At 50.1% G+C, this 26,422-nt stretch overlaps 1 protein-coding gene across 4 annotated transcripts in view; it reads right to left on the bottom strand.

Annotated features, from left to right (window-relative positions):
• The window catches only part of GRHL3 (grainyhead like transcription factor 3), a 35,286-nt gene that overhangs the window by 4,419 nt on the left and 4,445 nt on the right, over positions 1 to 26,422 (bottom strand). For 3 of the 4 annotated variants that reach the window (XM_035308148.3, XM_035308150.3, XM_035308149.3), the window contains exons 2-15: positions 18,340 to 18,526; positions 15,261 to 15,319; positions 13,472 to 13,817; positions 13,149 to 13,222; positions 12,515 to 12,668; positions 12,202 to 12,313; positions 10,837 to 10,931; positions 8,355 to 8,513; positions 7,864 to 7,942; positions 7,626 to 7,759; positions 5,819 to 5,853; positions 4,454 to 4,542; positions 3,280 to 3,365; positions 1,141 to 1,205 (exon numbers count right to left, since the gene is read on the bottom strand). In XM_035308148.3, the coding sequence (XP_035164039.1) occupies positions 1,141 to 1,205; positions 3,280 to 3,365; positions 4,454 to 4,542; positions 5,819 to 5,853; positions 7,626 to 7,759; positions 7,864 to 7,942; positions 8,355 to 8,513; positions 10,837 to 10,931; positions 12,202 to 12,313; positions 12,515 to 12,668; positions 13,149 to 13,222; positions 13,472 to 13,817; positions 15,261 to 15,319; positions 18,340 to 18,526 (1,674 nt within the window). The remainder of the gene's footprint in view (positions 1 to 1,140; positions 1,206 to 3,279; positions 3,366 to 4,453; positions 4,543 to 5,818; positions 5,854 to 7,625; positions 7,760 to 7,863; positions 7,943 to 8,354; positions 8,514 to 10,836; positions 10,932 to 12,201; positions 12,314 to 12,514; positions 12,669 to 13,148; positions 13,223 to 13,471; positions 13,818 to 15,260; positions 15,320 to 18,339; positions 18,527 to 26,422) is intronic. The other variant, XM_035308151.3, reaches the window with a different exon arrangement.

The following is a 26,422-nucleotide window of genomic DNA, read 5'->3' as shown; positions in this document are numbered from 1 at the left end:
GGGCCCTGGGTCTGATGGGATGGGGACTCGGCTTGAGTACAAAACCTGCCTCATTTTGCAAAGTCTTCTAAAAAGGAAGATCCACATGCAATAGCCACGGGATAAGCGGCCGAGCACCTCCAAGGGGCTACTAGCAAATACAGCTGTAGTTAGACTATCCACAGCAGGAGTGTCAGATTGGAGCTGTGGGCAGAGGGGCTGGGAGTGCATTTCCCAGGGCTCTGGTTCTGGGGCCTCTGGGCTGGCAACGGCAGTAACACTCTCTGGGGGTCCTATGCCAGGCTAGTGAAGGGACCTACTCAGGAAAAGTTGTAGAGGCCAGGCTTACTGTCTCTGACCAGGGGACTGATGCCTGGAGGGCAGTTACCATGTGACCCTACCTCCCTCTCCCACGGGACCTTCTGAGCAGACAAAAAAGGTACTATGGTCCCCAGGAGTCCATGGCAGGCAGCCGGGCACTGCCTGCCCCCTAGAGGGTACAGCTTAACTCCTGGCCTAGTCTCCAGCGAAGGTGGAGGAGGCCTGTGGAACATCCCTGGCTGGATTCCCTCAAAATGACTCCCAATCACAACTCCTTTTCCAGACTGCTCACCAGCCACTCCCTTCCTGCCTCCAGCTCTGCCAGCGGCAACTTTGTTGGGCCTGTCTGCCTCGTGCCTTTGATCCCCTCCTCCTACCCCTGAACACTGCTTATTATCTCTGAGCCTCAGTTTCCTTATCTGTCAAATGTGGACTCTTAGTGTGGCTGTGAGAGCTAAGCAGGACGTGCTTAGCCTCATGTCTGACACATGATGGGTGGGCAAGTGGATGCTGGTCACCAAAATCATTATCATCCTCATCAAATGACTTGGTTTTCCAGTGGCCTTGAACCTGGGTCATCTGACACAGGACCCTCCACTTCTTCCTCCACACCACCCAGGAGGTCATATATAAAGACCCTTCCACTTGTCTCCCACTCCCATCCTTCCTAACTGGGACCTATGTCTGGTCTCTGCCGATGGAGAGGTGACCAATGGTGTTGGCCTGACTGGGGAGCTCTCCACCCCAACTCCTCATCCCCTCAGCCCCTCCACCAAGGCCCAGTACAAACACTGCTCAACACTGAGCAGCCAGCTGGGGGAGGGTAAACTAGGGACTCACCCTCGCTTGCATTTCTTGTAGACTTTGTAAATGTTCTCTTCAGGGAACCCATACTTCTCAGAGATCTGGAAGGAAAAGAGGTGATTCATTGTCTGCTGCCCACACTAGATTTATACAAGTCTTTTATGACATCACTTATTTTTATTTTCTGATTACAAAAGTAAAATATATGCATATTGTGGACATATGAAGAAGACAATTACAACCATCTATAATCCTGTTTCTCAGAGAGACACCATTAACACCTGGGTGTATGTCTTCCCATGTTTTGGTCATGGGTACAGTCGTGTATATAGATGTTCCACGTGGTTTTATGTATCTTTTTACTTACCATCCTATTGTAAGCCTTCCTATATCATCACAAACACTCGACGAGGATAAGCCATGTGCCCAAGGCCTAGATCCCAGGTTCACTCACTATATCATATCGGAAAATGTTGGAACTTATTTCCCTGTGTGAGGAGACTGTGGGTCAGAGGCTTGTTGTGTGACCTGTCTGAGATCACACAGCCAGAGTCAGCCTGTCTCCCCAGAGCTACTGAAGTTTCCTCTGGGGCAGGCAGGTCCAGTCTGGTCCCAGCTGCTCCACCTGGAAATGCAGAACTTTGAACAGGTCACTCTTACCTCTCTGAGCCTCAGTTTCCTCATTTGTAAAATGGGCACAGTCATAGGATGTACACCCAGTGTGGTTCTGCACATGAACTGAGCCAACTATGGAAAGGGCTCAGCCCAGTGCCTGTCCCAGGGCAAGAGCTCTGCAAAACATTGGTGCTTATTAGCAACAGCTGCCTAGAAGCTGCAGCAAACCTCAGGTCCTGGGTATCAGGGGGAGGTCATCCTCTCTGGGCATTTTAGAAAAAGGATCAGGTTCAGCTTCTCAGTTATTCTCTGCCCTGACAGATTCCTCCTGGCAAGAAAAGTGCTTCGACTACTATTTCTTTTAATGATAATGTGACTGGAAGCTACCAGGAAGATCTCAAGTCAATCTAAGGAAGAACTCAAGAACTCTCTCACCGTAAATTGGGCAAATTGGACAAAGATACCATGGGTTGTCCCATAGGTAATAAGCTCTCCATTCCTGGAAGCACACAAGTCGAAAGTGGGCACCAGCTTGGAGGCACTATGGGAGAGAGGGAGTGCAGGCACTAGATAGGGAGCTGACCCTTTAAGGGATCAGCCAACCCAAGCCTCTGAGTCTGTATTTAGGTGATGTTAATGGCCTTTTGTGAGCCCAGCTTCTGGGGCTGATGCCGAGCAGGGCTGATGATGTGTAAAGAGAACAAGCAGCTGAGCATGAAGAGAGTCTACGCTGGCATCCCGGCTCTGTCACCGGAGCTGAGTAACCCTGACAAGTCACCTGACCTCTCAGAGGCTGCATCCTCATGGGAAATGAGGAGATACGCATAGTACCCACTTTTCAGGATTGTTAAGGGCACATGATAAGCCAGCATAGGTGGCATGTCTGACCCACTGCCTGGCACATAGTGGGCCTTCAATAAAGGCCAGCTAGTGTTACTATTTGATGTCATTTTCGCTCTGCTGGTCTGAACTCTGGACACCATCTGGCTTTTCCAAGTGGTTCCACCTTCAGGCACAGCTGGCCCCGGTGGAGGCTGTGTTTGCTTAATTTTTGGCAGAGCCACAAAGCTAGCTGTGGGTTTTATTCAGGACTGGGCCGTTTTGCCAGCTCTCTGGTGGTTTAGGGGGTTGGGGAAGGTCTCCTTGCACAGTCATTACCTTCTGCCACCCCAGCCAGTGGCCCCCAGCCAACCACAAGCAGGAGGAAGGAGGCCCCCTGGGAAAGAAAAAGAGTGTGTCTTTTTGGGTTCCATTCCCATTAAAACAGAAACAGGTTTGCAAAGCCAACAAAAAGCCCTGGCCCGTCAGACAGCAGCCATCAGATTAAGGAGGATTTATGGAGTGTGTGACTCCCAGGGTGGAGTCAGGGTTCTGGCTGGGAGATAACATCGCAGAGGCACACCCCCACTGGCAGGGCCCCTCGGGCCCCCCGAACAGGGTGGGATGGGTAGGCCACCGGCATGCCGAGGTTCCCTGCTGTGTGAAATCAGAACTGTGTGGTGAGAAGCAGGGACAGCAGCCCGGAGGGAGCCGATGGTGAGGGGTCCACAGGCAGCTTACCGCATTCCTCAGCCCCTTCAGGTCTGGGGTCTTCAACATGAGTGCGTCAAACACCTCCTCAGTCTCCCTCCGCACATACAACAGAACTGAAAAGCAAGGGGCAGCTTTAGGGGTGCGAGGAAGATCATGTGACCAGGATCATCTCAGGGGCTGGGGAATCTGAAAATGTTACTCTAAGATGGATTTCTGCCAAGGGTCTGTGCCCAGCTGGGCGGCACTTCGGCCAGCTCTGCAGATTCCCATGTGCTGATGTGGGGGTGTCTGAATCCCTGCTTTACTACCTGCCAGCAAGGTGACCTTGCAAATGTGATTTTAACATCACGGAGCCTCATTTTATTTGTAGATGGAGGCTCTGCCCACTATTTCGTAGAGTCACTGTGGGAATTAATGACGGTGTCTGGAAACACCAGGGGCAGCACACAGCTCAATTCATGGTTGCTGGAAGCTTGTTTTTGAGACAGACTTTCGCTCTCGTTCCCCAGGCTGGAGTGCAATGGCACGATCTCGGCTCACCGCAACCTCTGCCTCCTGGGTTCAGGCAATTCTCCTGCCTCAGCCTCCTGAGTAGCTGGGATTACAGGCACACGCCACCATGCCCAGCAAATTTTTTATATTTTTAATAGAGATGGGGTTTCACCACATTGACCAGGATGATCTCCATCTCTTGAACTCGTGATCCACCCCCCTCGGCCTCCCAAAGTGCTGGGATTACATGCTGGAAGCTTTTGAGCTTAGCTGCTAGTCAGTTGCTTTCTGATGGTCAACTATAGCCCCCAGAGGTTTGGGCTTGTTCCTCACTCCAAGGAAGTCACAGATTTAGAGCATCAAAGCAAGAAAGCCAAACATGAAAACCCCACCCTTCTTTCACCCCCGCATTAGAAAAAGTGGGGGAGAGGGGACTCATCCAGCATAATGAGCCTGTTGACTATGCCAGCTGCCCAGGACGCCCATGTCCACACGCGGTCAGGAGACAGAAGCCGCCAGTCCTGTGTGGTCTCTCCAAGCAGCCTAAGGGGCCCTCCTTACCCCTACCCCCAAGTCTTGACCTAAACCTAGCTCCAAGGGGTAAAGCAGCTCCTTGGGCCCTCCCCAGGAGGCTTTGGGAAAGCCTAAGAGGGAGGCAGGAGCTGGGGTGGGCTCTGTGAGTAAATGGGGAGGGAGGGCGAGAGGTTACCTCTCTGAAGGTCGTCTTCCTTGGCCTGCTTGGAGGGCAAAAGCTCAAACTCCTCAGTGAAGGGCGAGCAGGTACGCTTCAGAGGCAGCCTGTGGGGATGGCAGTGGGGGAGCTTGTGAGGAACTTGGGGATTCCTAGAGGCTGAAGGACCCTGCTGGGCCTCCAGGGGCCCTAGAAATAGGGAAGAAAACACGAGGGTGGGTGCAAAGCAGAGGGACAGTGGGCAAAGCAGCAGGTCTGGAGTTGGACTGCCTGGGTTCAAATCCCAGCCCTGCCACGCACTAGCTATGTGACCTGGGTGAGTCTCTTAGCCCATCAGCAACCCCCTTAGCCCATCACTGACCCTGTCTAAAAATGGGATGATGAGAGAGCAACAAAAGCAATACTTCACAGAGTGGTGTGAGGCCACAGGAGACCACGCTCACTGCTCTTAGAACACTGTGTGACGCACAGTAGGGCCTCAGTAAATGTGGTATCATCATCATCATCATCATCATTGTTCCTTTTTTAAAAAAATCAGGTGAGATGTGAGGCAGTAGCGGTAGAAGGATTGTGGGCTTTGGAGTCAGACAGACGTGGGCTCCAGTTCTGCTGCTGCAACTTAATAGCTGTGAGACTAGAAGGCACTTCTCTTCTCTGAGCCTCAGTTTCCCTATCCATAAAGTAGGGCAATTAACCCTGCTTGCCTAACTCTGAAGCTGTTGTGAGGTGACAAGTGGCAACACAATTTGGGGTGAAAGCACTCTGTGAAAAAAGTACATTTTGTAAGGGAAGAAATTGATTATAACAATAAATGATCTTTATAAAGCCCTTTCCCACTTAGGAAGATTCCATATCCATGCTGCTCTCCTCTCAAGGCTATTTCCTCATCTGACAAATGTGTAGGCGGAGGCTCAGAGAGGTGAAGGGACTGCTCAGGGCACCAAGGCTGTGGCTGACAGAGGGAAGGACATGGAGGCCCTTCCTAGACCAACCTGCCAAGGGGCTCCGGCCACAGCTAAGCCCCCAGGGGGGTGTGTTTGGGGAAGGAGATGGAGGGTTTTCATCCCCACTCAGTCCTCTGGCATAGCTTCCCTCTTTGCTCTCTGAGTCTACACCAGTCTTTTTCTTTCCCTTTTTACAAGCGGGTGTCTCGCCAGAGATTCGCCAACTTTTCACATCAAACAAACCTATAAAAACCCAGGCAGTTTCAGTGAGAAAGGAGCATAGCTCTAGCTTGGGGGCTGGGGGCAGAAGCTGGAGGCTTCCTCCTCCGGCCCCACACCCTGGCTTGAAAGGAGCAGGGAGAAAAGCAGGCTGGGGGCAGTGGGCATGGTGCAGAGGGCATGGGTGTGGAGGGAGGTGAGCAGCTGCTGCTCTCCATACCTGTTGGAGCTGCAGGGTCCTGCTGAGGGGACTGCCTGCAATGAAGCGGAAAAGACATTTTCCATCACACACAGGAAGATGGGGGGGCCCTCGGCTGCTGGAGGCTCTCCGGGAGGAATATTTTTTGGTGGGAGGTGGGAGAATACTCTTACAATGCCTTTCTAGCCGATTCTGCTCAGACAAGTGCCCATAAGTGGCCTGAGATGTTGAGTTGAATCACCCAGCCCAAGCTGGATGGGTCAGGGACTCAATGAACACATAGGAGATGCTAAAGTCACGTTGTCAGAGCGGAGTCGCACGGAGCCCCACCTGGGCCCCTCATGCCCAGAAGGGCTGGAATTGCAGTTGGTAGGCAGTTGGAGCTGAGGGCAAAGGGGGTGAGAGGAAGAGGCCCTCTTTTCTTTTTGTTTGAGAAAGAGTCTCCCAGGCTGGAGTACAGTCACACCATCACAGCTCACTGCAGCCTTGACCTCCTGGGCTGAAGCAATTCTGCCATCTCAGCCTCCCAAGAAGCCGGGATTACAGGCGTGTGCCACTAAGCCTGACCGGCGGCCCTCTTCTTGGACCCTATATTGTGCCTGGCACTGTGTGGTCTGGAGCAGGCATCATCCAGTCTCCTGAGGTAAGAAGCTGAGGCCTAGAGAGGGCAGAGAGCCTCTAGAGATGACACAACCAGTGAGGCAGAGGTGGGGTTCAAGCTCAGGCTCTCTGTTCATTACTGCTCACCGTTCCCCTCTCCCAGGCTCACAGGTGCAGAGACGGGCCTCATCCTCATCCCCCACAGGTTAACTATCAACCTGCCATAGGGGCCTTTACCCTGAGTGGTCATCTCCCTATTCAGGGCCTCTAGTTGGTGAGAGAGTGGGGAGAACCCAGAGAACAGGTTCCCACAGCTACCCGTGCGTCTGTGCTATGAGGCCACAGTGCTGCTCCCAAGGCAGCAGAGAGAGGAGAGGTATAGTCAGTGCTCTGCGCCTGTGCCGAGCGCTCTGTCAGCTCCACTGTCTCCCTCATCATCCTAAGTCAATACACTAAGCATACCTAGTACACCAAGATCCATGTGTATAAACATTCCTGCAGAAACTGCATGGAGCTGTGTCCTTACATGAAGGAAGTGCTCGGACTGTCTGGTATGGAAGCACACAAGGAGACGGGCTCTGGGGTCTTGACCCTGCCATTGAATTGCTGTGGGACTGTGCCTGGCAAAGGGGTAGGTGCAGTCTCTCGGAGGACAGCTGTAACAGGGAACCCAGCCCACTCCTGGCTGCCAGGCGCTCAGCCCCGGCTGCTTAAGAGGCAAAGCAGCTAGTGGGGAAAGGAGCAGATTCTGAACAGATGCCTCAGTCCAGATCCTGGCTCTGCCACTTACTAGCTGTGCAGTCTCGTGAGGTTTTTTAACTCCTCTGTGCCTCTGTTTCTACCCCAGGAATCCAGGGAGACATTATTATTGACTTCATAGGGTTGTAGAGAAGGGTAGGGAAGGTGATGCTTGGGAAGTGCTTAGAGCCACACCGGGCACACAGTGAGAGCCACAAGTGCTGCCATGATAATTCCATGTGGCTGCAATCAAACTGGGAGTCAGATATCAGAAGCCTCCTCTTTGTGTGCCCTAAGCATGAACATTTCAATGTTTATGAAATCTGTTTCCTGATAACATTTTTCTCTTCAATGTAATAGGTCACTGAAGCTATGGGACCATATATACATTTTGTAATCCCCTGGGATTCAATAAAGGTATTGAAACTGGCCAAATGGCAGGTGGCTCCCCACTGGTCTGTGCTAAGGCAGGCCCCACCCATGGCCTCACCCCTCCAGAGCGCTGCAGGCTGTTGAAGTGCACGTTGGGGATGAACAGCACAGGCGGCGTCTCCAGGTCAGTCTCTGGCCGAAGGTAAGTAGTCTCATTGCCCCTGAAGCCCGAGAGCAGGCAGCCCCTGACTCCTGATGGGAGAAGGAAGCCAATGTGTCCCGAGGTCCTTCCACTCAGGTCCCTCCCACGGCTAGTCTCCATCTCTCCTTCCCACCAGCCCTGGACCCCCACTGACCACTGTTGTTGGAGTCGGGGCACTTGACCTTCCTCCGGAAGTGCTTCCGCTCGTCATCACGCATCTTCCTCTCAGCTCCCTGCAGGAGAAGACAGAGGGTCACCAAGGGCCTGGGAGGGGCCAGCTACTATCATGGCTGCTGCTTTGCATCTTAAATATGGGCCAGGCTTCTGGTCCTTCTTTTTCTAGAGCAAGACCAGAAAGTGGGAAGGTATCAGCATCTACCTGGCCAATGGGGCTTAGCCCTGCTTGCCTGAGGTCAATACAGGCCATGAGAGAGGTAGACAGAGAGAAGACAGAAAAGAAGAAACTCAGAGAGACAGAGAGTTGGGGGAGTGGGGGTGTTGGAGGAAAGAGAGACAAAGAAGGAGGAGGGGGATAGAAAAACAGAAACAGACACACACACCCAGAAAGGCTAAGAGGATACATGGGTCAGGGCTTAACCCTTCTACCTCCCCAGACCCAGTGTAGGGTCTGCCCGTTCCAGCCACCTTGTCGCAGAAAATCTTGATCTGGCAGACAGCGCGGTGTACCAGGCGCTCAGTGCCTGAGCCACAGTCATAGGTGTCAATCTGCAGGTTCAGGGGGACACCCTTCACCCCCTTTTGTGAGGAAAAATCTGTGCTCAGACAGTTGACACCGATGAACACCTGGGGACAGAGGGGGCAGCTGGGTGAGTGGCCTGCCCAGGTGTCCAGTCCCACCATCCCACAGTGACCTTATTTTTCTAGCCGTCTGTGTGCCTGGGGCTCACCCTTAAGCCTCACGGGGCCCCTAGAAGGCGTGCATCAGCACTCCACTTTCACAGATGGGGAAGCTGATGCTCAGAGAGGTGGGGCAACTTTCCCGAGGTGGCACGGGCGGTGTGTGGTGCAGCAGGGGTTTGAACCCAGGCTCACAGCCCAGGCTCTTCACCACTGTTGGCACAGCTTCCACTAGACTGCCAAGGGCAACCGAAGGCGGGGAGGCTGTGGGAGATGTCAAGAGTCCTTTAGGAGCTTAAGATCCAGAGCCTCATTTTTCTGCAACTTGGTAAAAGGAGGTGGAAAAGGGCCAAGTCCCCTGTCCCCAACACAGGGAGACCACTTTCCTGCTGACCCAGCCCCTCTCCACTCCACCACCCACTCTAGCCATCGCAGGACTCGCTGGTGAGAGGTTCTTTCAGCTGATTTGATCCCACCCCACATACAGCAAGGGAGCCATCCTAGTCACTCCATCTTACAGCCGGGGAAATAGAAGCTCTAAGCAGGACCATAATTGCCACCATTTCCCCAGAGAGTCAGGCATAGGGCATAACAAAGTGAGCTTGGCGGTGGGGCCATCCACACTGGTGGTGGGAAGCTGGGCTCTGCCACTCACTAGCCATATATGGCTTTGGACAAATCCTTTTACCTCACTAAGCCTCAGTTTCCTTGTCTGTGGAATGGGGATGATGAAACCTATCTTGTGTGGCTATGAGGGGGTGTAGGCTTGATATGTTGTGACTGTTGCCATGAGACGGACAGCTGGAAGTCTCATCCCAAAGCCTGTGTCCAACTGATGGCCACCTGCAGTCAGTCTCATCTGGGCAGACCCTGGCAAGGTCACCTGGTGATCATCCTTCTGTGGGGCTCATGGGAACACCCCCCCGACCCGTCCCTACACCACAGGCTGACTCCTGGTCTTTGGAATGTTACCTTTGGAAATGACCGTGACCCAAACAGGATGTGAAATGTGTGTCTGAGCAGACCCCCTTTTTTCCCTGGCTGTGGGGACCAGGCCCCCAGGCACATGCCAGACATACCACCCCTTCAGCCAGCTCAGCCCTCCCACAGCCCCCACCCACCTCGCACCTGAGAAAGACCCAAGCCTGGGGGCTTAAGAGACTGTGAGAAAATCCCCATCGAAACCCATCTCTTCCTTCTCACGAAACTCCCCACCTCCCTGAACCCGAGGCCCCAGCTCCTCCTCCAGCCCCCGGTGTCTGTCTGAATAATAATAATCCCTGCCTTTGTGCTCCCTTTGTGTTTTCTGAGCTCCGCACCTCTATCTTCTCCAGGCAACCTGACCATCCCCAGAGGCAGGCAGGGAGGCAGGGGTTAGCTCCCCAGCCTGTCCAGAAATGCCCCTGAGATGATCTAGACCCGACCCTGGTGAGTGAGGTAAGCCTGGTCCAGGGAGGGGAAGGGACAGGCCGAAGGTACCCAGCTCCCGACTCCCACACCAGCACCTCTCCACCTTGCCGGCTCTCTAAAAAGCACACCAAGGCTTCGCAAGGCCCATGAGCGCATGGCAAGCCTGAAGCTGGGCTCAAGCACTAAGGCTGGAAGAATCTTAACAGCTTAACTACTGGCGTGAAAACATCACCAGAGGCTCCATCTCTCAGGCCCCTCCAGTTTGTAGACATGCACCATCTTGTGGGAGCTGCACTCCAATCCCAGAAGGCAGGTGACTGTTCTCATGTTTATGGGCTCAGAGAAGTGAGGCAACTGTGATTCAAGCCCTCATTCACCAGACTCCTTTGCATTTTTCCCACATGCAACATTCTGCGCTGGCCAAGATGTCAGGAATCCTGGGTGCCCCCGGTGGCTTGCTTGCTGCGTGACCACGCAGAAGGCTCAGTTTTCCCATCTGGTAAATGGGTGGACTAGAGTAATATCAACAACCGCCATGTTTGGGCCAGGCGTGTGCTCTACCTGTTACTTGTCTCACCTGCCCCTCACTACAACCTACCAGTTGGGGCTATGATTCCACTCCTACTTCATAGTCAAAACAACTGATGCTCAGAGGGACTAAGGCACTGGTCCAAAGTCACACCCGGCCTGCCTGGCTCCGAGCCCGAGCTCCCACACCACACTGTGTCCTGTGTCTTCCATAGGTGCCCACATCAGAGCAAATGCCACGATCCTAGGTGCAAGAAAGCATCTTCCCCAGAGTAGGCACTTCCAGGCAGCCCAGTCCCATCCCAGTCACTGCCCCCACCCCAGCACTGACCTTGGCCTCTTCATTCACGTTCCACACAAAGGACAGCGCGTTATAGGCCACCTCCTCAATGTGCTCCACAGTGTTGAAGTTTTCTTTGCAGTCAGCTGAAACCACAGGAGACCAGGAGAATCAGGAAGGAAAGGATGTGGGTCCATGTTGGGAGGGAGGCATTAAAAACTGGACCTCTTGTCCTCTTGGCAGGGGCCCACGTCCTCTCCCCTGTGAACTACACTTTAATCCAGGTAGGAAAAGGGATTTCTGTGCCCTGGACTGCAGATGTGGAAACAGGTCCAGCCTGAGAAACAGATCTGCCCAAAGCCCCAGAGGGAATCCCAAGCTTTGCCAATAGGCTCCTCATCCTGGGGGTGGAGGTTATGCTTTTCACCAGGACTGTGATTTGGGAGTTCTCACAGATGGAGCCGCAGCAATGGCAGTATGATAAAAACAACAGCAATAGGGTAGGTAGTAATAGCAGTAGCAAAGGTAGCAGTACTAGCAAGTACCATTTCTTCAACACTTGCAATGTGGTAAGCCCTCAGTGAATCCTCACAACTATGCTATGAATATTCTCAGTTTATATATGAGGAAAATGAAGCTCAGAGAGGTTTGGTTACTTGACTAAGGTCGCTCGGCTAATAAAAGGCAGAGCAAGGGCTGGAGCTCAGATCTATCTGGCTCCTGAACCCATGCTCCTCACTATCTATCCAGCCTCTGCTATCCAGCCTCTCAGACAAGTCATTAAACAGTCCCCTATATGTATCTTGTTCTCCAGTGCACAGAGCTCCAAAGCAGAAATCAGCACTACAGGCAGGCAAGGCAGCTGGCCTCAGCCCATTGAACAAACTGAGGTTCAGGAAGGTGAGGTGACACAGGTCACACAGCCAGGGAGTGTTGGAACAAAAAGCCGAAGACTTGAGGGTGGGCTGCGCCTCCCACCTGTTTCAGGGCTAGAGATGAGGACGAGGTGGCACACACAGGGAGCCTCTCCTCTGCCCCTACCTGCTGAGAGAGCCCCAGGGTGGTGCTGTGCTGTGCCTCCGACCTTCCAAACCACCTGCTGCCTGCACCTTATCTTGTGCATTTGTGTCTTCATCAGCCCCCCGATGGGAACAAACAGGCCAGCATTTCAGGGCCTATTTATCTGACACTGCTAAGGTTCCCAGGGCCCTGTTTATCCCAAAGCAATACAGAAAAGAGGCCACAGCTTCTAATCAATAGATGCAAATCCTTGCAAACCCCATAGTGTGTGACCTGGAGACAGAGGGCAGAGCGGGGTGGGGAAACAGGGGTGAGCAACAACGAGGTCTGATTGGTGTGGTGGGGAGGGGGGAGGAGCTGGCAGGGAGGCTAGAGAAGGCTAGAGAAGGCTCTCACCCACATCGATGACCCGCTGCTTGGCAGTGGGCTGCCGGGAATGCCAGTGCTTCCAGAAGCGCAGCTGCTCTACTGGGACCTTCTCATTGTCGAAGACAACCATTACCACACTCTGCAAGCACAGTTGGTCACAGTCACTCCTGGCCTGTTCCCAGAGCCCGGGTCCAGTGGCCTGCCCTTTTGCCTCAGTTTCCCCAACCGTGTGGCAATGGGCTTTTATCAAACAACCTTTCCCCAGGGTCCGTGGCTAGCCCAAGGAGGAGGTACATCTTGCCCATTCCACCCCTTCCGAAACTGCTTCAGGCCAACGCACCTTGACTTTGTTGGAGGACAAGGCAAGGCCTTTGCCACCTGCTGGGGTCCTCAAGGTGACGGGGTAGAACTGGCCCTTATTGAGGTAGGCCATGGGTGACTCGCCTGACTTGATGTGGATGGCTTTGGGGGAGCCCAGGGTGTATTCAAAGTCACTGCAGGGAGGAGGGAGAGGACAGTGAGGCCAGGCTCCCAGGCAGGAAGTATCCCAGAGGGCAGTGGGGCAGGAGGCCCGAGGCTATGTTATAGACTTGCTGTACGACCTTGGAAAATAACTTTACTTCCTTGGGCCCCAGTTTCCTCACTTTGGGGGTTCTCTTTAATGGCTCTCTTGAGCCACAATCCTGCTGAATAATGAGGGCCCAGTGAAAATTAGAGAGACCCTTGAGGGGTGACAAAGCTAGGGGAAACTAAGGATAAAAGAACCTCAGTTTTCTGATAGGGTGCAAGTTCTGAGCTCCCCGTCACAGCTCAGGAATGGGATGTGGAAATCATTATCTCTCCCTCTATCTATCTGCCTTCACCCCCCACTTATTCATTGATTGTGCCTGCTATGCTCTGGGACACTGTGGGGCTCTGTCTGCAGCCTCCTACCCACTGCCCAGGCGTCTGAGGGTCCAGGGAAACCAAGTTACCTTTTGAGGCTGGAGTAGTCCTCTGGACATGGCGGTTCCGGGGATGTTTTCAGGATATCTGGGAAGAGCATTGACTGCAGAGAAACACAGTTCCAAGAGAATAAATGGTCACATTCACTCTGGGGAGCCTCAGCCCAAGGCTGTGCATACAGCTATGCAGGTTGTACAGTGTACAACTTGGACAACAGTACATGGCAACCCTGTCTCAACTTTAGGACTCTTTCCCCCATGGATTCCAAAGCTCTAACCTGTTCACTATCTTCTCTCCTTCTGTACATGCACACACATATCTATGCTATGGAGGAATGGGGGTAGACCCTCACCTCCTGTGGGTCATCTTTGAAGGTGCTGTCTGGCTGCCAGCGCTGGGTGGGTGGCACCCCATGAATGCTCTCAAACAAGGAGTTGAGGGAGCCATTATCATACATATCACTGGTGGGCAACAGGTAGCTGTCCACAGAGCTGGCCTCCAGCTTGCTGGGGCCTGCAGGGAGTGGAGCTGCCTTGCCAGCGGTGGGCAAGGCCCCCTCCAAGCTCATCAGGTTATTCTTCTTGAGCAAATCTGGGTACTCTGGGGTTCCAGACACATTCTCTGTCAGGAATTTCATGAGATGTGTGGGGCTTTCAAGGGGGGTGAGGTCCGTCTCATATTCCATGCCATGATAGTACCTGGGGAGAAAAAAAAGGGGCTGAGTATACTTCTCTCTGGGGGCAGTGTGGGGTCCTTGGCAAGAGTGTAAGGCAACTGACATGCTGGTCTTAGAGCCAGTGTCATGTTTAGGCCCACCCAACAAGCATGAAACAAGACACTGTGGCAGCCCCAGCTGGTCATAGGGTTGAGCAGGGAGATGTTAAGAATGGAACCAAGTACAGGCTCAGGGTTAAGGGAGCAACATCTGTTTTACCCATTATAGTATTTGTTAATTAAAAAAAAAAAACCTGAAAGTTTAATCATTTATTTATTAGCCAAAGTCAAATGTCCCTGTGCCAAAATGTCCCTACTTCAAAACAACTGTATTGAGTCAACCCCAGGGAATTGTGTACAAGGTAGGGAGAGTGGGAGAAATGTGTATCTGTGAGTACAGTTAACACGTTTAGAAAAAGGTCTGGAAGGATGTACCCCAAACTGTTAAGGGGGAGAGAAGGGTGCTGGATTCCAGGAAATCTTTTTACTTTATACATTTCTGTAGAGTTGGAACTTTTGCAAGAAACTGGTGGTGCTTTTGTAATCAGAAGATTAATGACATTTTTAAAAATTAGTTTTGAGAAATGTCCCCATGTACCCAAACCCACTGTTCCTGGCAGTGGAGGGGATGGGCCCTGAGCCAGCCGCAGGCCAGGCTGTGTGACTAGAAGAGCTGTAATGCCTGTTTGGATTTTCCAGGCTTCCCAGCAGAGGCCCTACAGGGTCATTTGTGAGAAGTCACCTGATTGGCCAGGAAGGAGAAAGTGGAGAAAGAGGGGCAAGGTCTTCCCAGTGCCCATCTAGCAGTGAGCATGGCCGGGGCCACTTTCTAAAGGAAAGGAACACCAATGCCCTGGGACACTAATGCCAGGCAGAGGCCCAGCAGGCTAGGGGAAGTATGGGAACCCAGATGTCCCTCCCCCTCCCGAGCGTCCCTCCCCAAGAAGCTGTGGGGCCCGCAGGGGAGAGGGTTTTGAAGAGGAAAGAAAAGCTGCCTCCAGGGCTTCTCTATTACTATGGCTTTGAAGTTTGTTTTCAGTAAACTCCAGCCCACATGGCCTACAGGCATCTGGGATATGTTTCTGTGTATGTCTGTGTGTGTGTGTGTGTGTGTTTTCAAACAGAGTTTCATTAGTACTTTCAAGAGCCCTAGCCTCTTCAGCCTTCACTGGCCCCTTCCAAAATATTTAAAAATACCTTTAATAAGTGCATTGGTACAAAGACAAATATAATCCTAGTTAAATTATATTGTTTTTTTTTTCTTTTAATTCTAAAAGAAATTGAAACACTATCATGGACCCCAAAATGTGCTGTGGGCCCTCAGCACCATGCCTCCTGTGCCTAATGGATAAGTCAAGCCTGTGTGGAAGAGGCCCCAGGTGGAGATGGGGAAGGGCAAGGAGGCAGAGGGTGTTGGCAAGCCTCACCTCTTTCCTTGGTCATTCCTGCCCCCAGTGCTGGACAATATCCGCTTCTCCTTGGGACCCTGAAAGGAGAGAAAGGAAAGATGTATGCAGAGCTGTTGGCTAGGGTTTTGCTAGTAGGAGCCTCAACCCCCTCCTGCAGCTTTGGCCAGGCAGGGGAGTAACCTTGGTGATATGGTTTGGCTGTGTCACCACCCAAATCTCATCTTGAATTGTAGTTCCCATAATCACAAGAGAGTGGGAAGTAATTGAATCATGGGGGCAGTTACTCCCATGCTGCTGTTCTCCTGATAGGGAGTGAGTTCTCATGTCTGATGATTTTATAAGGGGGCTTTACCCCTTTTGCTCAGCACTTCTCCTTGTTGCCGCCATGTGAAGAAAGCCATGTTTGCTTCCCTTTCTGCCATGATTATAAGTTTCCTGAGGTCTCCCCAGCCACACTGAACTGTGAGTCAATTAAACCTCTTTCCTTTATAAATTATCCAGTCCTGGGTATTGTCTTTATTAGCCACGTGAGAACAGACTAATACACTTGGTCACTAGAAAAGCCTCCAGTCCTTTCCACTGGCTGGAGCTCTAGCCATGATTACTCTGAGCCCCAAGTCAGGGAGTAGGAAGAAGAACCTCAAGCTTAGTAGTTAAGGAGCATGAAATTAAGGAGTCAGGCAGGCCTGGTGTAAGTCCTAGAAATGCCACTTGAAAGTGCACTGTGACTTTGGATAGGGGACTACACCTCTCTGAGACTCAGCTTCTTCATATGTCAAGTGAGTGGTTATAATACCTACTTAAAAGAGATTATGAATATTTGTTTATAAAAAATAATCACTTTTTTAACAGAGTACTTCTTATGGACTAAGCCTTATACTAAGTGCCTTCTAGTCTCTAATTTAACCCTCACAACCACTCTGAGATGGCTACTAGTATCATCATCACTCGATGGATGAGAAAACAGGGGCTCAGAGATACTCTATTGTCTTAGTACTTAGGAGCATGGATTCTGAATCCATATTTCTTGGATTCAGTTCCCAGGCCTACCACATACTAGCTGTGTGACCCTACACAAGTCCCTTAACCTCTCCATTCCTCATATCCTCATCTATATAGAGATCATAATATAACATCAACCTCAGGGATCATTTTGAGTGCTCAGAACAGCACCTAGCACATGGAGAGCACTATATAAATGTGACTTTCACAAGTATAATTATAATATTATCATATCTTAGAACATTCTAATTTATTTGTCTCTAAGGTTGATACAGCTAGAACCAGGACCCCAACTCAGCACAGCCTCCAAAGCCTGGGCTCCTAATCACACCCCATGAGAGTATGAAGGAAGGTGCCTGACAGAGTGGTGGACATTCAGTAAAGACATTGTAAGTGGTTGCCTTTAGCACTATATTACCCAAAGCCACATTTGTGGCAGGACTAGGTCTCAAACTCCCGACTTAGTGCTCTTTCTGCACCATCGGCCCATGTCCTCACTGTCCAGGGGGCTGTTCTGAATCCAGAGTGCTCTGGGATGGGGAGGCCAGGGCAGGTGTATCTCACCAAGACACTGTACTTCACTAAAACCAGTACTACTGGTGTCACCTTCATAGCCTCTCTTCTACCATCCTGGCTCTGGAATGGCTTCTTGTCAAGGGGACATGGTGTTAGATTGTATTTTATGGTCGATTCTCAACCTATAAATCCCAAGCTGGAGTTTGAAACCTAAACCTAGAATTCTGGCTCCTACCATGGCCCCAAGCCAAGGCAGCCATTCAAATGCCTCTTCCATCGACCTCGGATGAACGCTCTCTGGATACTACCCGTCTTCTGGGGAGGAGGGAGGGCAGGGTAACCAGACCACTCCAGAAGGAGAACCAAAGCCAGAGGACAGTTTGGGGTTTCTCCTATCTGGAACCCCCTTGGCTTCTAAGTTCACGCAAAGAATTTGTCTCTATGCTTGAGGTAGAGTGGATAAAATACTTCTTGGGCTAGTAAGTTTGAGGTCTTATGTAAAAGGCAGCTTTAAATCTTCAAGTTCAGAGCCAGTTATCTCAACAATTGGCTAGTTGTGTGCCCTCATCCCCTAATCTAGGACAGTTTCTTGGAGCAGTTGCCCAGCTCAGGGACAGCAAGTCAGTTTGCTGTCTTGTGACAATCCAGACGGATGGGTAGAGCCTGCCTGGACTACTACATTGACAAAGATTCTGCACCCTCCTGTGCCCTTCATGAGAATGCAGGCTCCAATCCATTAGCAATGTCTGGCACAGGTACCAGAGGTGGGAAGGGGCTGTGTCATGTGTTATACCCCCTTGATTCCTGACTGGTCCAACCTGTACTTATCAGATATGGGAGGCCTAATTCCTCTTCTCAGGAATTAGGGAGCCAACAGTCTCCCAGAGTCAAGGCCAAGGTCCTGGAAGTAATTAGAGAACAGTAAAAGACATAATGGCAACGGGAGTTGGAAGAACAGGAGAGGGAGAGATAAGGTGGCAGACGGCTTCTAGGAGAAGGTGGGCCTTGGGCAGGGCCCTGAAGGAAGGGAATGGGTTAAAGAGCAGACGGTACCCTCCAGGTGGTGGGCCTGGACCAGATGGGTGGGGCTAACAGGGAAACATAAGAGCTGAGGGACAGGGGCAGAAAGAAGATGGAGGGGTATGAGAGTGTTGCTATCATGGAACACGCTTAGACCAGGCAAGGGGTGGGTCAGGCACTGTCCACTTGATTCGCATGTGTCACCCACTATGTGGCAGGCTGTATGGTGTGCTGAGGACTCAGTAATGATCCTCCAGTAGTTCAGTCTCGTGGGGAAGATGGGAAAAAATAAATGCGTAAACAGCAAGCTTCTAAGCATCCTTGATAGCATCAAGGAAGATGATGGTGGTTTCTGAGGGCACCCAGATAAGAAGTCCTCCCCTCCAGTGAGTGAATGAAGTGATATTTAAGCTTAGGGTGCCAGGCAGAGGGAACAGCATGTGCAAAGGCCCAGAGATGAGGGGCTGAGGTGGTCATGGTGGCCTTCTGAGTCATGAGGCCTGAAAGCGAGGACACCCATTCAGTCAGAAGGGTCATCCCCAGAGGGGGGCGGGCATACCATGTAGTAATCATATAGGAAGCTCAAGGCCGCAACGCTGTCATCATCTCCATTGACTCTCATCATGGCCTTCGTGGCAGCTGTCAAGGGGTTTTCTAGGTATGTCTTCCAGGCCTCATCCTCACTAGTGTAAGAGAACTTCTGCAAGTTGACTGGGTCGTTCTTTAGCAGCCGTACAGACCTAAAACTGAATGCAAATAAGAGGGTCAAATTTAGGCTATCCCAGAGGAAGGTCCATGAATGGGCAGCCACAGGCCAATGGCCAGGAATTCAGTTATTCGCTTTGAAAATGTGAAACTGCCTCTTCTGCACCATTAGGCAGTATGGGGCAGTGGAGTGGACACAAACTCTAGAGCTCAATCAATTCCAAATGTTGCCAGGTAGACACTGTTGACCTGGGCCTTAGTTCCTTCATCTACAGTGTGAGGGTCATCATCCTGATCTTCAAGACTGCAGAGTGGATTCAATAAAATACTTTCAGAGTATTTTTTTGAGTATACTTTCTCTTATTCAAAGAGAATTCGTGCCATGAATGGGAAATGCCACGACAAGCTGCAATGGGATAAGGATAAAATTTCCAGATAACCCATGAGTTCTACTGAAGAAATTTTCCTCGACTGTGAAAGGCACAGAAGGCTGTAGATCATTTCAAGTCTGGGGGAAAGTGTGGTCTGTGACAGAGAGAGCCAGGGCGAGGAAGCTCTTAGGCAGAACCTGGTCCCGGGAAATGGCATTTCAGACCAATTTTATTGCAGAGTTTCAAGCAGCTGCTCAGAAGCCAGGAATTGAAGTTGAAGGCGGCAGGGCACACAGAAGCAGGCAGGACCTGGGTACTGGTGCTGAGAAGGTTGGACAAATGCAAGGCATTATATAGCTCAAGAGACAAGCCACAAGGACTCAAGGAAAGAGATCCAGGAAAGGCTTTTTGGAGCAGGCAGACATTTTAGTTGGGGAAACTCAGCACTGGGGATTATTTTACTCAGCAGTGGGAGGAAGGAGTAGGGATGTAACACAGGCAAATAATGAGAATGGTAAAAATAATAGCTACGCTTTATTGAACACTGACCATGAGTTAGGCACTAGCTAAGCAATTTCATAAATTATCATGTTTACTTGCAACAACCCTGCAAGACAGATACTATTATTATTCCTATCTTACAATGGAGGAAACTAAAGCTCAGATAAGTTGAGAATTGTCCAAGGTCCCAGTAAGTGAGTGGCCAAGAGAGGATTCGAGCTCCTGAAGGGTGATGCAATGGTACAGAATAATGTTCTCAAACTTTAGCTGAATGAGAATGACTTGGAAGGCTTGTTAACAAACAGATTGCTTTCATGGCAGGGTGACTATAACAAAGAACAATGTAGTGTATACTTCAAGATAGCTGGCAGAGTAAATTTTTAATGTTATCATCCCAAAGAAATGATAAATATTTAAAATGGGCCCAGTGCAGTGGCTCATGCCTGTAATCCCGGCAATTTGGGAGGCCCAGGTGGGCGGATCATGAGGTCAAGAGATGGAGACCATCCTGGTCAACATGGTGAAACCCTGTCTCTACTAAAAATACAAAAAATTAGCTGGGCATGGTGGCACATGCCTGTAGTCCCAACTACTTGGGAGGCTGAGGCAGGAGGATCGCCTGAACCCAGGAGGTAGAGGTTGCAGTGAACAAAGATCATGCAACTGTACTCCTGCTTGGTGACAGAGCGAGTCTCCATCTCAAAAAACAAACAAACAAAATATTTAAAGTGATAAATATGCCAATTACCCTGATTTGGTCATTATACAATGTAAAGGCACATTGAAATCTCACATTGTATTCTATAAATATGTACAATTATGTGTCAATTATTTTAAAAATAATTTAAAAACACACAGATTGCTGGGCCCTGCCCCTGGAGTGTCTGATTCACTGGCTCTGGGTGGCTAAGAATGTGCATTTCTAATAACTTCCCTGGTGCTGCTGATGCTGGCAGTCTGGGGACCACATTTTGAGGAATCACTGGTTACTGTACATGCTCCTAATCACAAACAAGGCACAGAAGCAGAAACGTTCTGGTTGTGTTCAATTTAGAGCAAAGAATGTATGAAGATGGGGTGGTCCAGGCTATGAAGAGAGGACCCCAGAGATGAAGTGGGCACTGACTGATTTCCTGGGGCCCCAGTGCTTCCCTTTCTACATGAGTCATGCAGAATCTCTGGTGTTAGAGACCTAAGAACAATGCCAGCTGCCATTTACTATAATGCATATGAATGTTCTCCGTTCATTAGCACTGCTTCTTATAAGGACACTACAAGATAAGGATCATTTGCTTCATCTGTTAAGATAAAGGAACCCAAGTCTTGGAGAGAACAAGAAAATGTCCAGGGTCATCCAGCTGGTTCACGAGACAACTGGTATTTCAGCTGAGCCTTATCGAGCACAAAGGCACACACTTGCCACTCAGCCACACTGCTTTTCCATTGCTGCAGGAGTGCAATCTTTAACGCAGCAGAAAACTGTGTTTGTGGTAAAACTACAGCACAGTGGCAGACTAGTGGGTGGGCAGAGACCCCTGCAAACATGTGCAGGAAGTACCTTCCTACTACATGGTCACTCAGGCCCGTATCCTCAGACTCCAGTGGGCACAGCAGGCCAGGCCATACCTAGGCACACAGGAGGCAGTAGCTCTCCCAGGGGCTTCATCCAGGACAGTGTCTCCCATCCCATGGGGCCCCAGGGTGTGAGGAGTTGGGCTCTGAGAGGAAGGGAGGTGGAGCTGTCACACAGGAAAGAGAAATGACAGAAACTTTCCTGTTCTAGGGGTGCGGAGAGCAGGAGGCACACCCTGAGTTTCTGTGGCTATAAATCAAGGGGCCTCAAGGAGAGGTGAGAAGAGGCCCCTCCTCATTGCTTCCTGGGCCTGGGGTTTAGAGGAATTTACAGAGCAGGTCCAGAGTGGCCACCCTCGCTGTCTGCCCAGCCCTGAGCTAATGGAAACTCCCAACTAACCAGGCATGGGCAAAGCAGGGAAATGCCTGATGGATCCACCCCCTGGGTCAGTGGGGACCACCAGTGCTTAGCACTGTCCCTCATTTGTAAACAAGTCTAATAAAAGCACCCACTGCATAGCATCATGAGGATTAATACATCAGCACAGGAAAAATGCTTAAAACTGTGCCTGGCACATAACAAATGTGTAATTCATACAAGCCATCACTGTGCTCCAGGTCAGCTTGGGGCAAGACATTGAGGGGTTGCAGAGTGGTAGAAGGCATGGTTACTATGCAAGTCAGAGGCAGGGCTGGGCCTGGAGCCCCAATCTGCCAAGTCTAGGGGATGACCATTATCAAATCTGATGCTGGGAGTTACCTTATCCTTTAAAAAAGATAAATTTTAGAAGGCAACAATAAAATGACTCTGAAACAAAAGAACAGACAATGTCTGCTGTTCACCTGGGGGGTTCTTCTGGCCTATAAGGTCTCCAGTCTATCCTGTTGGGATCCCAAAGTCTGATTCCTTGATAAACAGCAGCTTCTGTGCTTTAAACACTTGCCACTGGCAAACATAGTGCCATCTGTTTTTGTGTGTCATCTCATCTACTCCACACAATAGCCCTGAGACAGGAATTATCATCTCCTTTTATAGGAGGGGAAATTGAGACTCAAATAGATGATATCACCTGCTCAAGGTCACTCGGCCAATAAGTGATAGTGGCTCAACTTGAACTTGGAGCTGTCGGACTATACAATACAGTACTCAACCCCAGTGCTAGTCTCTTTTCCAGATGGCTTTCCCATTCTGGAAATTTCTCTTCTCAAAATACATTGAACTAATTCTCTGCTGCAAAACAGAAAGGAATTTCCCAAAGGCAGGAGGAAGACAAGATGACGACTGGAGGAGTTTCTGGTCAGGGGCTGGGAGTCCCAGTGTCCCATGCCTGTTCATAACACCAACCAACCTCATGTTCTAGGACCAAGCATTTGGCTTTTAGAAAGTCTTAATGGATAAGGCTTTTGACTTGTGTGTTGAATCCTAAAATCCAAGAACTTTTGGCTCTCTGCTCTCTTAAAGATTAGAAATGAGGATTTAGGAGCTAGTAGGTGAGAAAGAGAAAAAAATTGTCCCAGGAGCTGATACTGGATCAGTGTGAAAAGGGTTCTAAGAAGGAGTGAGTCCTACTCATGGGAGACAGGGCCAGACAAAAAAGGGAAACCAGGGGATTCCCAACCTATGAGGTCAGCTTCCCCAGGGCCTCCACAAACTCTCTGTCCAAGACTGAACTAAACTATCAGAAAGTGAAAAGGAAATGAGGGAGGAGGGGAGAAGACCCGGCTCTGGACAATCTGACATCAGATCTCTAGCAGACACAGCACACCAGAACCTGTAACACTGTAGGAGGAGGCGGCACCAGGGTCACCAGTGTATGGGTTTGTTAACTACATGTCCTTGGGTAAGGCACTTAGCCCTTCTATTTGCTCATCTGTTAAATGGGTCTACTGAGTGTCTTCTGTATGCCAGTGTGCCAGTCAGGGACTCTTCTGGGCACTGGGAATCAACTGAAACAAGACAGGTAAGGCTCTGCTCCCATGGAACTTACAATCTAATATGGGAGGCAGACCATAAACAAGTAGGTAAATCAGTTACTTTTAGTTAGTTATAAGTGCTGTGAAGAAAATTAACATAGTAAGATAATGAAGGGTGACTAGGGGTGGCTACTTTAGAGTAGGGTTCATCTTATGGGTTGTTAGAATTAGGTACATTGAGGTAAGAAACATGTTTAGCCTAGTGCCTGCCAGAGAATAATTGCTCAGTTAATCATAGCCATCATTACCATCATCATCCCAGAACCCTCAAGTCGGAATAAAGGGGAGACTGTGCCTGAGCTTCTCAAATTATCCCCCCACAAGCCTCCTGTCTGTGAATGAGGTTCTGTTCAAAAGAAACAAAAGAGATAATGTAATAACACCTTGCCCGACTTTCATTACCTCATAGAGCCTCCCAACATACATGATGTGTTATTATCCCTACTTTACAGACCAGAAAATGTACAACAGAGATGTTAGGTGACCTGTTGCAGGGGACTGGCTGAGTGAAGCCAGGACTTCTAGGGTCTGGCCTGGGAACTCCGTGGCTAGCACTTTTCCAAGAAGGAAACAAACCACTACTTTCCAAGAAGAGATGAAAGAGAGATTAAAAAAGCAATAAGCCTGGGTGGCATTGATCCATGTAACCATTCATCCCTCGTTTTAACAAATATTTATCAAGTAACTACTATGTGCCAGAGCCTGTCCTGGGAGACTAAGACAACAAGGTTGTCCCTGCTGATACAGAGGTTGTATTTTAGTGGCAGCAAGACATACGTGACCACAAAAACAAACAGCTAACATTAGATAGGTGAAGAGAGCTATGAAGAAAAAGAAACAAGAGGACTTCTGACCTGCTTGAACCCAAGGGAGTGACGGATGTTGGCTGAGGAGAGGGGTGGAGGGAAAGAAAGAGAGTGGAGATAAGTGGGGAGGACCTTGGACCTTCCAGATGAAAGGAAAGACAAGATCAACGGCATCCGCCTGGGACAGCTCCCAGAGCTTGTCCGCCTACTATGTGTCAGGTGTGAGCCAGGTGCTTTACATATGTCACCTTGTTTTAAGGAAGGCCAGCCCACTAAGGAGGAAACCCAAGTCCAAGATTTGATAATCCCTCACATTTGCATAGTGTTATATTTTTCGATGTGCTTCTCATACATCTGTCATCAGCTCTGATCCTGCAACGCCCCTGTCAGGTAGGGAGGGAAGGTATGACTGTCCTCGTTTGAGGAAAAACAGAAATGGAGAGGGCCACTGGCTTGCCTGAGGCCACCCGGCTGCTACCTCAAGGCATCCAGCCTAGAACTGAGGTCTCTGGCTCCCAGCATCCAGAACCTTCAGGGAGCTGCCTCCTAAGAGTCTCCCCATCTGGCTTCTCCTCCATTTGGGAGAAAGTTGGCAACAAGATCAAGAGAGGAGCTCAGGGGTCTACCTGATAGGCCTCCCTTCCTGATGCCTCCTGTCCAGTTTGTGGGGAGGTGCAAATTACCAGGGCCACTGCTCTAGGTGAGGGGGGACCTTTCCCCAGTTCGCTGGCCCTCAGCATAGCAGGGGTATGGTGCCTGCTGCTCCATGCCCAGTCAGCCTCAGCCTTTATGGCTCCAACGTGCCTCATTCTTGGCACCAGGACAGTGAAAGTCTAGAGTGGTAAAGTGGGGTTTCATCCGAACAAGTCCCTTCTGACTCAAAATGCCCACTGCTTTCTGGCTGAGCTACTTAAAACCCACAAAAAGACCAAGCAAATGCTGTCTCAGCCAGTAGTTGAGAACTTCTGGTATCATTTCCTTCTAATAGAATTCTAGCAATTTAGGATGCAGAGAACTTCAAAATCTGGTTCCAGAGAGGAACCTGCCTAAGGACAGGCAGTATACAGCAGGATGGGTGTCAGTACTTAAGCAATGGAAAGGAAAACACTCACTCAATTTTCCAGAAGTTTGGAAGAAAACTCAACATCAAAGGGGGTGGTCTCAAGCTCCACCAAAGGAGGCCTATAGCACAGGACAGATCCAGCAGGCTAGACCCCAGGGGCTGCCTGTGCTGGATATTGACACCCAGATACTCCCAGTTGAAGACTTGCTAAATCCTGCCATGAACCACCCAACCTCATTAATGGTGATCAATCACTCTCTAATACCCACAGGGAGGCCCTGACACAAGTGCTCACAGAGGAATCATTTTTCAGTCAGCCCCACACACGCTGTTCTCTGGGCATGACAGGGTCGCCCCAGGGTTCTCATGCCTGCCAGTGGCCCATCTGGTTTTCTGGGTGTACAGATTGTGAAATGTGCCTTGTCACATGGGCTGGGGGCTCCTTTGGGGGCCTGTGGGGAAATGGCAGAGTGTAGGGCATGGCTCTGTAATGACTCCAGTTTGAATGAGGCAGAATGAACTCATCATTATGGGAGTGGACCCAGAGCTTTGCACACCTAGGTTCCAGCTCCAGCTCTGTTACTTACTGTGTGACTTTAGGCAAGCAACCTGACATCTCTGTGCCTCTGTTTTCTTACCTGCAAAATGTGAGGCAATAAGAATGCTAACCTCACAGAATTATTAGAAGAGATTACCTAGTACCAGGTGCTGGTTAACTTCTAGTCATTGTCTTATTTTTTACAACTTCGTGAAGTATGACTGTTGGAAGATGCAATGAGATAATGCAGGTAGAGCAATCAGGATGGTGCCAGCACACGATAATAATGATGATGATGATGATTACTAATACTCACTTTGTGGGGTAGTCCCCAGCAAACTGTACAATTCACAGCCTCACTTTCTCCAGCCTATGAACAGGAGTATCTGTTCCTAGCTGGCAGAATCAGACCTGATGCGTGAAGATCTCCACTTAAGAGGAACACACACTACCAGCTTCATCGTCAAGACCTAGCTGGGCAGGTTGACGGTGCTAAGGCTCCAGCAAACACTTTTAGTTGCATGTAAGTTGCCTAGGTGCCCTTTCCTATTTATAGTGGAAACTCACTTTCTCCCCTTTTAAAAATTCTTCCCTGTATGGGCAATTTTTCTTTCATGCTATATTCTCCTTTTGGTGTCTTGTCCAATATCCCTTTTTCCCCCCAACTATTGTTCAACTGAGGTGTGAAAGAAGTTGAAATCCTCCTCTAAACCCAGGGTGCCACATCCCTTCATTCATTCACTCACCAATTCACTCAACAAACATTCACTGAGGATTACTCTGTAAATGGCCATGTACTGGGTGCTGGGGACAAAAAGGTGAAGGCCACTGCTGTTTATGTGGCTACACTGTTCTGGTCCCTTTCTGTCCCTGCCCTTGAAAGTCCTCAATTCTTTCTGACCTCCTGGAAAAGCCTAGTGAAATAACAGCAAATATCAGTGAGATAATTTCCCTTCCAGACTTTCACCAGGTCAGTTGTTCTAACCTTTTTAGGAGGCAAAGGACTCAAGAGAGGGAGGCAACCAGCCAGGATTATTTGCTGCATTTTAGATGGGAAAGTTGAGTTCCAGAGAGGGGAGGGAAGGCAAGAGAAGGGAAAGGAACTAAATTAT

This window comes from Callithrix jacchus, chromosome 7, assembly GCF_049354715.1.
Source record: "Callithrix jacchus isolate 240 chromosome 7, calJac240_pri, whole genome shotgun sequence".
NCBI classification, from domain to species: domain Eukaryota; kingdom Metazoa; phylum Chordata; class Mammalia; order Primates; family Cebidae; genus Callithrix; species Callithrix jacchus.
Note: the sequence above shows the minus strand (reverse complement) of the source record. Positions and strands in the feature narration are given on the sequence as shown.